This window comes from Zeugodacus cucurbitae, chromosome 6 (genome assembly GCF_028554725.1).
Source record: "Zeugodacus cucurbitae isolate PBARC_wt_2022May chromosome 6, idZeuCucr1.2, whole genome shotgun sequence".
NCBI lineage: Eukaryota > Metazoa > Arthropoda > Insecta > Diptera > Tephritidae > Zeugodacus > Zeugodacus cucurbitae.
Window position 1 is genome coordinate 11,352,273 of NC_071671.1, and position 15,049 is coordinate 11,367,321.

The 15,049-nt window shown below is 36.6% G+C and overlaps 1 protein-coding gene across 5 annotated transcripts in view; it reads right to left on the reverse strand.

Moving 5' to 3' along the window:
• Positions 1–1,545: 1,545 nt before the first annotated feature.
• Positions 1,546–15,049, reverse strand: part of LOC105210911 (synaptogyrin) — a 32,770-nt gene continuing 19,266 nt past the window's right edge. For all 5 annotated transcript variants that reach the window (XM_011182113.3, XM_011182112.3, XM_011182111.3 and 2 more), the window contains exons 5-6: positions 10,056–10,236; positions 1,546–9,973 (exon numbers count right to left, since the gene is read on the reverse strand). In XM_011182113.3, the coding sequence (XP_011180415.1) occupies positions 9,930–9,973; positions 10,056–10,236 (225 nt within the window). In that variant the 3' untranslated portion in view covers positions 1,546–9,929. The remainder of the gene's footprint in view (positions 9,974–10,055; positions 10,237–15,049) is intronic.

Genomic DNA, 15,049 nt, shown 5'->3' on the forward strand with positions numbered 1-15,049 from the left:
TTTGTATGGCTATGAAGCACCATCCAATAACACTGTGAAAAACTGGTACAACGAATTCAATCGTGGCCGACGCTCGCTCAAAGACGAATTCCGTGAGGGTCGTCCAAAAACAGCCGTTGTGCCAGAAAACATCGATGCCGTACGTGAACTGATAATGCAAGACCGTCATGTAACATACCTTCAGATAGAGGCATGCCTATGAATTTCTCCCACCAGCATACATTCGATATTGCATGAACATCTGGCTGTAAAAAAGGTTTGTTCTCGTTGGATCCCGCACAATTTGACAATCGCTCAAAAAAAGTGCTTCGAAAAGCGTATAAATCTTGATGGAGAATATTTTGAAAAACAATAAAACCATTTTCGTTGATAAATATTCCTATTTTCATTATTAGGCCAGAAATATATAGAGCAGCCCTCGTAACTCTATGAAATCCAACTTGTACTATATGTCAAAGATCTTCAAAAGCTTCTGCGTGAGATGGTACTTGACATAAATCCTCAATTTCTCTCTCTTTACTGTTCAAATCGTCAATGATTTCATCATCAGTTAATATTAGGAATTCAAGGACTTCATTAACGCAATTCAGCCACCCCTTAATATTCTCTTCACCGCATCCTACACCAATGCTAAGAATTTTCATAGCTTCTATTATTTGTTTAAAATCGTCCTTCGGTTCATTTGAAGAATTAAATGGGAAACAGAGCCGAAACGAATGAGTTCGGATAATCGCATGTTCAGTTAATCGTAATTCTACTATACATGAAATTACCATATAATCTAAAAATGTTAAGTAAAATCTCAACTGCTGTTTTTAGAATTTTTTCGATTTCGATATTATTTGTTTCGGCAGCTTATATTTATATTTCTCAAAATTCAATATTATTTTTTTTTACATTTGGTTTAAACTTTGCTGATACTGACCCCAAGTCTCATTACCCTCGCAATCGCATTCTTAAATAAACAAATCCATCTAGTAAATATTTAGTAAATATTCATCATTACGAAATCTATGAGAAATCCAAAATATAGGGAAGACCCACCTTTCGGATTAATCGCACGTCCTCATTTTTATCATCGAAACAAAAATATTTTTCTTAATTTTTTGCAATGGAAATAAACATACAATACTGTTATTTCTTTTCAATTTCATCAATTTATTTATTTTTTTATATATTCTTTATTCTCATATATGCAATAATAATATCAACCGAACAAATATAATTTTACAATACTAAAGTATTTATAAATGTATGCGTGAGTACTTGTCATTCAGCGAAAAATTTACAATTTCATATAATTTACTATAGTATTTACTCCCAGTTATTTTGTATTTATTATTTTTATTATTTTTTTTGTTTTTGTAGAATACATAAGTATGTATGTACATATGTATTTTTTATTGTTTGTAATTTGTCTATTATGTTCATCAGTATTGTTTCTAAATAGTTACACATTTTTGGAATTTCGTAGTTGGTATTAGTTCTTGTTCTAGGTTTGGCTGTACTGGTCTCGCATTAAGTTTTCTTTTATAAATATATGTATGTATGTATATATGTATATTTGATCTAATGTTGGAACGCACATCTACTACAAGTATGTAAATACATGAAACTACATTCGTAATTATACACACTTAGCTATGTAAGTATGTACATATGTATGTATATATATAATTTAAGCTACGTTTAGTGTGAAAACATTGTTTGAAATGTGTTTTGAAAGAAATAATAATAAGAAAACTAAGCGCTGCAAATTTCTTTGGTTTAGAGAATCTTTATATTTATGCTCTATTTGTGTGCCATTAGCAGAAAAAAACGTTAAGCTTTCACGGCTTTTTGACAAGCTTTAGTGAAAGCTTTCACGCGCAAACCTTCAAATACTTTCTAAAAAATATCTAAATGTCTCAAATATGCTCTTAGTGCGTGCCATTGTAAGCATAAAACGTTAAGCTTTCACGGCTTTTTGAAAACCTTTAGTAAAAGCTTTCACTCGCAAACCTTCAAATACTTTCTAAAAAATATCTAAATGTCTCAAATATAGTGCGTGCGATTGTAAGTATAAAACGTTAAGCTTTCACGGCTTTTTGAAAGCTTTTTAGCTTTCACGCAAAAATTTTTAAAACGAACGAGTAATATTCGTGTTAAAGTCCGACACTTGCAAATTTAGGCTTTCAATGTGTCTTGCTCTTCAAAAAAGCAGGCATATTGTGTAGGTATGTTGATTCTTTTTATTTTACACACCTGAATATGGAAATGTATCCCGAAAACAACTTATATGAGAAACAGATGTTGAACGAAGTACTTATCAATATTCTAGGAAATGATTAAGACAATACAAACTCATTTGTCTAAAATGCTTTAAAAAAAAATTAAGATAAAAGTTTTATTATACGAATACTCAGTGATAAAAGAACACCTTCCGTGAGTTGCTAAATAATTTGTTTTTAATAATATTTGCGTTTGTGTAAATTTTTTTAGGTATTATAACAACAACACCTACTTTAAGTTCTTTAAATCGTACATATTTATCTCTGTATATCAACTCTAGTTGTCAAAGCATTTCCCAGAATATACGGCGCTGTCAATAACGTAATAAACTGTAGGGGAAAAAATATTTCTCGGACTAAAAGTTAGCCTAATTGTCATTATTTAGCTTTATGAAGTAACAGAAATGTACATGGGTATATATAATAGTATGTATGAATAGGTACAATGTTTATAACAATGGAGAGCGAAGACGTTTTGAAACATTGGCTATGCAATATTTATTAATAAGAAGTTCATAGCGATATATATTATTAGAAGAGAGAGATATATTATTAGAAGAAAATTTCAACGGTGAATGAGAACTCTCCGAATTGTTTCGACTTTCTCCGACAACAAGCAAGAAGATAGTTTAAGAATTTTAAGAGTATAGTTTAATACCAGGACTGCTAAAAATTAAATACTAACAAGTAACATAGCCCTCCCGGATGTCACCGAACATTTTATACTTCCGCAATTTATTTATTTAATTTTATTATTATAACAAACAATATGATATAAAGTCTATTGAAAGTTTGAAAACCCTAATATTAAGTATATGGGAGATAGGGGAAGTTATGACCCGATTTCACTAATTTTGGCACGGAGACATATTATTAGAAGAAAAATATTTCCTCTGAATTTCTTCAATATATCTGAAAGACTTACCTATAATTTCGTTAAAAGAATTTGTTAGAAGTCCTCATATTCGATATATATAAATTTTACTTCAGTAATTTATGGCTTAGTAATAGCTCTTTATATGTTTTCGGTTTACGCCATTTTGTGGGCGTGGCAATGGTTCGATTTCGCCCATACCTCCTCAGAGTGCTAAGGAATATGTATTCCAAGTTTCATTAAGATATCTCAACTTTTATTCAAGTTATCGCTTGCACGGACAGACGGACGGACGAGCAGACATCCGGATTTCAACTCCACTCGTCATCCTGATCATTTATATATACATAACTCCATATCTAACTCTTTTATTTCTGGGTGACACAAACAACCGTTATGTGAACAAAACTATAATACTCTCTGTATCAACTTTGTTGCGAGAGTATAAAAACAGAAGTATGTTGTAAACATTTGAAAAAAGTTTGGGATCTTTCAAAAGATCAATAGTAATGCTCTTGGAATAATATATTGCCAATTTGTTAGCTGAGCTTCTCCTTCCATTTATAGTTATCCGAATCAATCAAACGAAAGTGCTTACGAAATTGTTTATAGCCAGTTTTTCAATGCAGAATTGCGTCTGATGGGTTACGATAGCCTGTCGAAGTGCGACTGCTTTAAGAAAAATACTTGTTTTGATATTAATGAGAATCATTTCCATTCTATTCTAACCGCCATAAGGTCCCTAAGCTGTTATAAAATAAAAATATGTAAGAAATTGATAAATTTCAATTTATGTCATGGCACTGAAAAATACTTTCAAGAATAATATTTTTCATAATATTTTTTTAAATTAACTAAAATTTTAATAATTGCTTAATTATTTATATATTTTAAAATTCAAATTTTTTACTTTTTATTTAAAATTAAATAACAAAGTTTTCATAAATAATTAAGTTAAAATTAAAAAAAAAAAAAACAATTAAAATATTTTATTTAATAATAGATCACATTACATAATGTAGAAATAATATAGTATTAAACAAAATCGAATCGATACTTTTAAAGGTCTGCTACTTTATGAAATTGCGAATAGCATGTCTTAAGAACAAAACTGTATCGAAATGGTTACGATATTGGAATATCAATCAAATAGGACTGACAGCCTACATTCACTTCCTGAATTAAAATTGAAATGGAATTTTTGAATTCAACGTAAGTTACACTACGTTTACGTCATTCGTAAGTCTCCGTATTGCTATAATGTACGACAATAACATGTAATTTAATGCTTAAATATAATTTGTTCAAATAAGTATTGATACTCGACATAAATCATGCTTAACAACAAAATTCTTTATTAAAAACAAATTTATGCAAAATCAGATAATTTAATACATATATGTATAATGAATTGATATATTATTTTTATGAAATATGGTAGTTTCAAGTTCATTTACATTTCAAGTTATTGTATTTTTTATATACATAAATATATATGTATGTATGTATTATATATATATATATATATATTATGTATATATATATATATGGATGTGTGTATAATGAGTTAAAGTTTTTTTTGTATAGCTATACGACATATGTATGTATTCATGATATTAGCTGTGAATTTTCAATTCTTATTTTGTAAATGTATTTATATAACGCTAGCGCACCAGAAGAGTGTCATAACTCAAAATTAAGAAACATATTAAAACATTTATTTATTCATTTACAATTTAAATGCTGGGCATCCTCGATTCGCCACTATTCTCATCGCCAACTCTAAAAAAAATTACATATGAAAGCAATAACAACTAGTATTCAGCGTCGAAAAAGCCTTCCTGAACATCTCCGGAGCTTTTAACAACGTGTCAACGGAAGCCATTCTGAACAGTATCGAGTCAATAGGCGTTGAGACTGCGGGTTGAATGCGGAGAAAACTGACTTGCTTGTTTTTACGAGAAAGTACAAAATTCCCACATGGAGACACCCCTCGCTAAATGGGACAGAACTCCCTCTCAAGAACGGCACCAAGTACCTGGGGGTAGTCTTGGACAGCAAACTGCTGTGGAAGTACAATGTAGAGAAGAGAGTAAGATGCTTGGTACTATCTGGGGGGGCTTTCTCTCTCTCTTATGCATTGGTGCTACACAGCAGTGGTAAAACCGATTCTGCTTTACGGTACTCTAGTGTGGTGGACAGGCGCACGGAAATCAACGTATCAAAAGCCAATAAAAAGAGATCAGCGGCTTGCGGCTTTTTGCATAACGGGAGCACTAAGAACCACCCCATCGGCGGCTCTTGAAATAATACTAAACCTGCCGCCTATAGATTTCTTTGCTGAAAACAGCGCGGAAAAATCGGCGGGGCGCCTTATGGCAGCATGAGAATTTATGTATAGAACCTTCGGGCATAGCTCAGTGAGTAATGGCAGTTTGGCGGACATCGATTACCTGACCCCATTTTTCAAATGAGAAAGAAGGTTCAAAGTAAACTTAGAAAGTGATGGCTGGCGTAAGGGCATAGCACCTGCACGCAGCAATTTAAACATATTTACGGACGGCTTGAAAATGGAGAATGGAGTAGGCGCGTGGATATACTGTCCGGAGTTAGGTGTAAGGCAAGGTCTTTGCAATTGGAAAAGCCGCCGAGCTATCCTTAAGCGCACCAACAGGATACTCTAAAGGAAATATATACGTAGGCAGTCAGGCGGCAATCAAGGCAATATCCTCCTTCAGCATATCGGCCAAAAGTGTCTTGAGTCGTAGGTCAGCAGTGGATGATGTCGGCAGAAATAGGCTACTTCAATTCTATACAATGTCTATATGAAGATCTAGACAGAAACTTGGTAAAAAAGTTCAAAGCGCGCTGGAAAAATATACCGGGATGCAAAACCGCAAAAGTTATGTGTAAGGCGGTAGATAAGAAGTACACGAGATTTCTATTAGCGCACGATAGAAGAAAATGTAGGAATATGGTCGGTATACTTACTGTTCACTGTCTTGTGGCGGCGCACGCCTACAAGATGGGGCTGATAGATCACGAAGACTGCAGGAAATGTCAAGTACAAGGCACCAGAGAAACAATGTAGCACCTCTTCTGTGAATGTACTGCATTATCAAGACAACGGCTTCAGCATTTGGGGGCTACATATTACATTAATCTGGAAAAGATTTCGTTGGTGAAGCCACAAAGCCTTTTGAAATTCGCAACAAGCGCAACGGCATTCCATCGGGTATCGCAAAGGACCAAAACTGGTCTATGTGCGACTTTTTAGCCTACCAGATTAACACAACCTAACCTAATAACGAAGTTAGCGAGTTCAATGTGAGACAAGTGAGCGTATGGAGGCAACATGCAAAATTGTAACGGTTTTCTACAACGCAGTGTGTTGTTGTAAAATATATAATTTAAGTTAGTTATATAAAATAAACCGCTATGTTATCTTCTTAGTACAGTTAACCAGCATAATAGCTTGTTTAAAAGATTTTTTTTTTGTATATTTGAGTTATGCCACTCTTCTTGTTAACCAGCAATAAGGTTTGTATGTATGTAAATATGTCAATTTTGAGTTTACGCCTCTTCTCACGTTATCTACTAGTTCTTAGATTTTGTATACATAAAGGTATGTAGTTAATTTATCAGTATAAATACTTTGTTTACACGCAAAGCGTTCAAAATCAGCTAGGGATTAGCTAACAATTTGTCGCTGCAAAAATACATATGTGTTTGTATGTATGAGTTTGTGATTGGTTTTAATAAGTGTACTTTAATGCTACATTTTTTATAACTTTTTATTAACAAATATTTTCTTTTTCACTTTCTTTAAAACGATTTTTTGTTTAATTTATTTTTTTTATTTTTTATTTTTTTTTTTTGTTTTAGTGTAGTGCCAGTCAAAGCATACACTTACGCGCACATTTCTAAAGTTGAAGCCAAGCGTTTTACAACGTTTTTGTTTTGTTTTGTTTTTGCAAATATAGTAAATATTTATACAATGAACTCATGAACTCTCTTAGCCGCGTTCTACATTTACAAACATACAACGATGCACAGCAAATTTATTTATTATTTAAATGCGACACAAAATTCACTTATAAAATTTACGTAATTACAGTTATATAATTACTAACAAGTATTTCGTTATTTTATATTTTTTTAGTTTATTTGTATTGTTTATGTTACGTACATTCGTGGTCAAAACGGTTTGTTTAGTACAAAATACAGTAGCCACTCGTTGATGCGAACTACTTTAGGTGATTTCTGCGCGCTCTTAAGAGGTTACATCTAGTCAGAATTTTCATAAAATCGATTTTTTTATTCAAATTTTGTAATGTACATGTATTCAAGTAAACACTCTTAAAATGTCAATCCCTCAAAAGTCAATCCGATGGTTAGTTTTGCAGTTCGAAACTTCTCGGAATGCTTTGGACACATTGTTTTTCACAAAACTGTGTTTCGAAAGTCGATGATGAAAATTTCTCGGAAATGGCTGAATCGATTAATCTCAAAAACACAGGTTTCGGAATTATATTTTCTAGTTCTTCATCGAATCTGTTTTATTACCGATAACAATTTGTTTTTATACACAATTTATGGCCAAAATTATGGCAAAAATCGTTTATTTTTAGAAACCGCCATTTTGTAAAAAAATTGGTTTGGATACTCCTTCAAATACTCCTACATTACTTTTACGAAATCCGTTTGGTTTTATCATTTTAAATGATTCACTTCAGAGATATAGTGGTCAACGCAAAACGCCTTTTTTGCGAGGGATTTCTGGAAATCTGCAGGAACAGCTTCGAAAAATGTTATTTTTACAAATCAAAAATTATTTAATACTCTGCAAAGTTAGCATAATATGTGTACAAATACTTAGAATAATAAATTTAGGAAAATGTTTTGAAATACCTTATCTTTTAGGGCTCCTAACTACCTCAAAAAATTGATATTTGTGTAAAATTTTTTTTGAAATTCTCAAAAGAAAAAGACAATCGCTTAACTCTGAGTATGTAGTTATGTTTATTAATGCTTTATTTCTGTTTACCGCACAAAAAATCGACGACAACACTTTGCTCATAGTACCGTTAGTATAAGTCCACTATACAAATCGGGTCGCTTCATAGCAAATAGGTATATGTGCAAAACGATTTATTTGTTTTTTGGCTGTCGCGGTGTCAACATCTCGACTATTGGAATTATAAAAACAACTAACAAGGATGTAAGCAATAATTGAAAAATAATTATATGTATATAATAGCAACAACTAACTTTCATTTGAGCTAAAAATGCCGCTTGAAACCGAATTATATCTGAGGAACAGATCAAGATTGAGATATGAACAAAGATGTTTTTTTAAATTATATAAATACTGCTGAAGTAATGTGGCATCGAAAAACCAAACGAAATCTTTTAGAAACCCCGATCTTATAAGATCACCATAAAAACACACACATCCTTTTTTCGTTAGAAAAAATTCTAAGAAGAAGAGTTTCAAAATTTGATATTTAGTGATGAGAAAATATTAAATTTAGATGGATCAGAAATATTGTTGGGTTCTACAGCACCCTCACCCTACTTACTATAAGCGCAAACATGGCGGTGGATCTTTAATGATGTGGGCCGCTCTTAACGCCAAAGAGAAGTCTCCCATTTGCCTTGTTCCAAGACGTATGAAAGCAAAATATATATGGAATTGATGGGGCAGTGAACTTATCACGTTTGCTAAGACATATCATGGTTCCAGCAGCATAACGCGCATATCCACGTTGCTGGGTATACTAAAGACTTTTTTGGGTAGCGTAATATTCCCTAACTTCGGTGTCCGTCATTAAGTCTAGTTCCGCAACATTTTCTAGCTGAACGAAGCAGTATGACAGCTAAAACAAGCCATAGAATACCATACAAATACTACAATAATAAATTTAGAAGTTTTCTCAGGAAAATATTGTGAAAACCCTCATTTTTAGAGCTCCTAACTAGATGTAACCCCTAAGCGAATGTTACCAAAATTAAGTACATAATAAAGTTTAAATAATTTTATTATTAACTTTTTTACATTGAACTCATAACTATTTTAAATTTCATTTTTATATTTTTCTATATATTTTCAACTTTATTACAAACTAAAAGTCCAGGGAAAGAAAAAAATATTGAAATTAGTTGCGTTCAAACAACGGAGTAGTTACTGTAGCGTTCTTTTATTATACACAAACGATTTCAGTTTGTTTATATGACCGAAAAATCCGTTAGAACTTCAACACTGAATAAAATTTTGAGTGAGTTAATCCAAAACCTCACCTCAAAAAAGCACGTCTCATTTTCCAAGGATTGCATTTTATTGAAGTACCAATGGCGCTTGCGGCCCAAAATCAACTCTGAATGTGCGTAGTTCTGGTTATGAGCATAGTTTTACAGTTTTATTTGTTATTCGTGGCTTTTGTGAGTGTTCGACTTTTGTCTTTCGTTTAGTATAGGTTTTTATAAATTTTTGTATGTATATATATATTTTTTTATTTTTTATTTAATTTAATTTTACTATTTCCATATGTGTATGTATTCAAGTATGTATATGTCTGCTATCGGTGTTTACGGTTCATATTCTTTTGTTTAAAAATTAACTGTTATTTGTTCGGCTAAATCTGTACAGCATAAAGCATACTTAACACACAAATATCCAATTGCATGAGCCATAATGGCGCTAACGTTACATACGCCACGGCGGCTCATATTCCCTTAGCCTATTATAATGCTAATGTTATACACGTGTTATTAGCTTGCTGTCTTTAATAGGTGGGCTGTTGGTATTCCATGCCTTGCTGTTCCATACCTATTCGACAGAAATTTGCCAAAATATATTAAAATATTTTCTATATTTCTATATGTATTATATATAGATATTTCGGTCTCACCTTGCTGCTGTTGTTGGCCACTAAACGGTGACGTGCTGTATTGATCATTGTCGTTGTCCATGGAGTAGCTTGTGTATGCCTGCTGATGCACTACGTTCGCTGGATCTGTCTCAAAGGCGGATGTGAATTCATCACCGGCGCCGATCAGAAAACGTTTGTAGGCGAGGAAAGCGCAAAGTGCCTGAATAAAGAATATATCGAATACATAATCATCATGAGATATCGAGATAAATAATAAGAACTCAAATTCAAATTCACAAGGTTAGATAGCGAAGTCTACATACACCCTTGTTTTTTGTTGGTGTACCAAAGCTTTTTAGAAAAATTTGATGAAACAGTTTCATTCTAATCTCATTTCTAATCACAACAAACAAAATTCCATTATTTAAAATGAATCAATAAAGTAATTATAGAAATACTCAAAAGTCCACATACAATAGACTTATAGAGTAAATAGTATCCTCCTTAGAAACTTAGAATAAATATTTAGCGTCCTCCTCCATTTATTGCGATTTTGTGCTAGCTTATTGATTTGACTCCAACTTTTTTGAATCTCAGATATTTCGTTGTCTAAATTTCTTGTACAGGTTAGAGCGGGTCTTCGGCTACCTTGGGCTTCCAGTCGATAACGTTCCAGATGATTGTATTTGGATCTCGTCTCAGAACATGTCCGAGCATTTTCTTTTGAGGATTTCGGCCCACTCTCAGAAACATTACGACTAACCCAAGCAAGCAAAGAATTCCTCAAAAAACTTATTTGAGGATCATAATTTCTTAATCCATCTTTCTACTTTTGACGAGCCCAATTCTTATTGAAGAGTTCCTTAGACATTTACATATAGAATATATGTATATGTATTGTCCTCCATAGACCTCGTCAAAGTCCTAATCTAAGAAGCTGTTGGGAATGTTTGAGTTTAAGACATATTAGATCAGGTCAAAGGGTAGATCTCCGCAACTGCAGAGTTTCACTTCGATTGTCCTTTGTGACTCCCAAATACTTCTGACGGATTGCCAAGACCTTTATGATTCGACAAAGCACTTGGACTATATAATAATGTTCTTAAGTCGGCTAACATCGATGCCAGCCACTTTGCTGGGTTCACCGAAGTTGTACGTACCGAGGTGATTCAACCTTAGTCTTGCGAATGCTGAACATTGAAGGAGGAAGTGCTTGGATGATTTCTCTTCACTTTTCTTCAAACCCTAATCTCACTGCATCAGAGCCTATTGCACGCCGCACACCACCCGAATGCGGTGAGAGTGATCCTTGTCACTCAATGTGGAGTTGCATGGCAACCGGGTGCCGGACCCAAAGTACGGCAGAGGTTTTAGATAGGCCTCGAACTTCACCAAGGTGGTTAGTGTGTCCATTCCACACGCCAATTGGTACCGAGTAATGCTTTGCATATTCGGGGCGCTGATCATCGCATTGATTTGATCCGCTGTGTTTTTGGTACTCAGGTACTCACGTAAATATTGGCTTTAGATGTACTCCGCACACCAGTGATTGCGGCAAGATAAATCTTTCTAAGCAACAGCAGCTGGAAGGACCGTTTTCGATCCACCGCAGGCAAGAAAGACCTTGGTACTGCACAGGTGCTGGTTATTGCGGGGGCGAGCTCACTTGAACTCAGTGTGTCCAGCGCTCTAACGCAAGTGGACCATGGACTACCCACCCGCTTCCACACCGACGTCAATGATGCAAGGGTACCCGCTCTTACAAGCTGATCTATAAAATCAGAGCAGAAGCCAGATAATTGGTTACTTTAATAGGACCTCCATGTATTAGTTCTGCACTCTTTATCTTTCAATCACACATTTACCGATGAGACTAAGAATATGTATGTAATTAAGCAACCTCAAAAGCTTAGCCACCAGAAAATGTCATATTTACTGGTATTATTAATCTATAAGTTATTAAATCTTGGGGGATGGGGTCATATGTAGAAGTTCACGCAAGTGAGGAAAGTTTCTGGGGGATGGGGTCATATGTAGAAGTTCACGCAAGTGAGGAAAGTTTCTGATTGCCATTCACTTGGGAGTGGCCAGGAACGATTCTTTTGCATATGACTCAAGCAGCTCACGACTTCCGGTTTTAGACCAAGTATCCCCTGGGTAGCTAACAGACATCCGTTTGGAGGCGAGCTAAAGTGAGAAGGCGAAGCCCGCTTGTGCGGTTGTGCGTAGGGCTTGGGACCCACCACATAAAAAAATCTCCCCAATGAAAACAAACACCGAGCCTCGGATGAGAAACCCCCCTTTTGATGACGACCCCTGCAAACGTACTAAGGATCATGATTTGAGGGCATGCACCTGGAATGTCCGGACTCTTAATTGGGAAGGTGCCTCTGCCCAGCTGGTTGATGTCCTCATACAACTAAAGGCTGACATCACCGCCGTCCAAGAAGTGCGATGGACGGGACAAGGACGGAAGAAGGTGGGTCCTTGTGACATCTACTACAGCGGCCATATAAAGGAGCGCAAATTTGGTGTTGGATTTGTGGTGGGAGAGAGACTACGTCGCCGAGTCCTGGCATTCACCCCGGTGGATGAACGTCTAGCCACAATCCGCATAAAAGCGAGGTTCTTCAACATATCGCTGATTTGCGCCCACGCCCCAACGGAAGAGAAGGACGATGTGACCAAAGACGCTTTCTATGAGCGCCTAGAACGCACCTATGAGCGCTGCCCCCGCCACGATGTCAAAATCGTGCTTGGCGATTTTAACGCCAGGGTGGGTAAAGAAGGTGTCTTTGGCACAACAGTCGGAAAATTCAGCCTCCATGACGAAACATCGCCAAACGGCCTGAGGCTGATCGACTTCGCTGGGGCCCGAAATATGGTTGTCTGTAGTACCAGATTCCAGCATAAAAAAATTCATCAAGCAACGTGGCTGTCCCCTGATCGAAACACGCGCAACCAAATCGATCACGTTGTGATAGACGGAAGACATGTCTCCAGTGTTTTAGACGTGCGTACGCTCCGAGGACCAAACATTGACTCGGACCATTATCTAGTAGCAGCAAAGATACGCACTCGCCTCTGTGCAGCAAAGAACGCCCGTCAACAAACACAAGGAAGGTTCGCCGTCGAAAAGCTGCAATCACAACAGACAGCCACGAAATACTCTACTCGACTTGCACTCCTGCTCTCTGAGAGCACTCATCAGCATCTCGATATAAGGGAGCTGTGGAACGGCATCTCAAACTCATTGCATACCGCTGCAGCCGAAACAATTGGTCTACGGCAACGCCAAAAAACCAGTTGGTACGATGAGAATTGTCGTTCCGCAGTGGAGAGAAAACAGACTGCCTACCTCGCAACGTTGCGATCGACCACAACACGTTCGGGGTGGGATAGATATCGAGAACTGAAGAGGGAAGCGAGACGCATTTGCAGACGTAAAAAGAAAGAGGCCGAAATGCGTGAGTATGAAAAGCTTGAAAAGCTGGCCGACATGGGTAATGCTCGAAAATTTTATGAAAAGATGAGGCGATTAACAGAAGGTTTCAAGACCGGAGCATTATCATGTAGGGACCGAGAAGGTAATCTGGTAGCGGATGTCCAGAGCACACTGGGATTATGGAGGGAACACTTCTCCGACCTGCTCAATGGCAGTGAAAGTACAACACCAGGAGATGGCGAACCCGATTCCCCAATCGATGACGATGGAATAGATGTTCCATTACCCGACCATGAAGAAATTCGAATAGCAATTACCCGCTTGAAGAACAACAAAGCGGCGGGGGCCGATGGATTACCGGCCGAGCTATTCAAATACGGCGGCGAAGAACTGATAAGGTGCATGCATCAGCTTCTTTGTAGAATATGGTCGGAAGAAAGCATGCCTGACGATTGGAATCTTAGTGTGCTCTGCCCAATCCATAAGAAGGGAGACCCCACAATCTGCGCCAACTACCGTGGTATAAGTCTCCTCAATATCGCATATAAGGTTTTGTCGAGCGTATTGTGTGAAAGACTAAAGCCCACCGTCAACGAACTGATTGGACCTTATCAGTGTGGCTTTAGACCTGGAAAATCCACAATGGACCAGATATTCACCATGCGCCAAATCTTGGAAAAGACCCGAGAGAGAAGAATCGATACTCACCATCTTTTTATCGATTTTAAAGCTGCCTTCGATAGCACGAAAAGGAGCTGCCTTTATGCCGCGATGTCTGAATTTGGTATCCCTGCAAAACTAATACGGCTATGTAAGCTGACGTTGAGCAACACCAAAAGCTCCGTCAGGATCGGGAAGGACCTCTCCGAGCCGTTCGATACCAAACGAGGCTTCAGACAGGGTGACTCACTATCGTGCGACTTCTTCAATCTATTGCTGGAAAAAATAATACGAGCTGCAGAACTAAATAGAGAGGGTACAATCTTCTACAAGAGTGTACAGCTCCTGGCGTATGCCGATGATATTGATATCATCGGAAGCAACAACCGCGCCGTTTGTTCTGCGTTTTCCAGACTAGATAAAGAAGCGAAGCGTATGGGTCTGGTGGTGAATGAGGACAAGACGAAATATCTCCTGTCATCAAACAAACAGTCGGCGCACTCGCGTCTTGGCCCCCACGTCACTGTTGACAGTCATAACTTTGAAGTTGTAGATAATTTCGTTTATCTGGGAACCAGCATTAACAACACCAACAATGTCAGCCTTGAAATCCAACGCAGAATCACTCTTGCCAACAGGTGCTACTTTGGACTGAGTAGGCAATTGAAAAGTAAAGTCCTCTCTCGACGAACCAAAATCAAACTCTATAAGTCGCTCATTATTCCCGTCCTGATGTATGGCGCTGAAGCGTGGACGATGACAACATCCGATGAGACGACTCTTGGGGTTTTCGAGAGAAAGGTTTTGCGCAAGATTTTTGGTCCTCTAAACATTGGCAACGGCGAATACCGCAGGCGATGGAACGATGAGCTGTACGATTTATACGACGACATTGACATAGTTCAGCGAATAAAAAGACAGCGGCTAC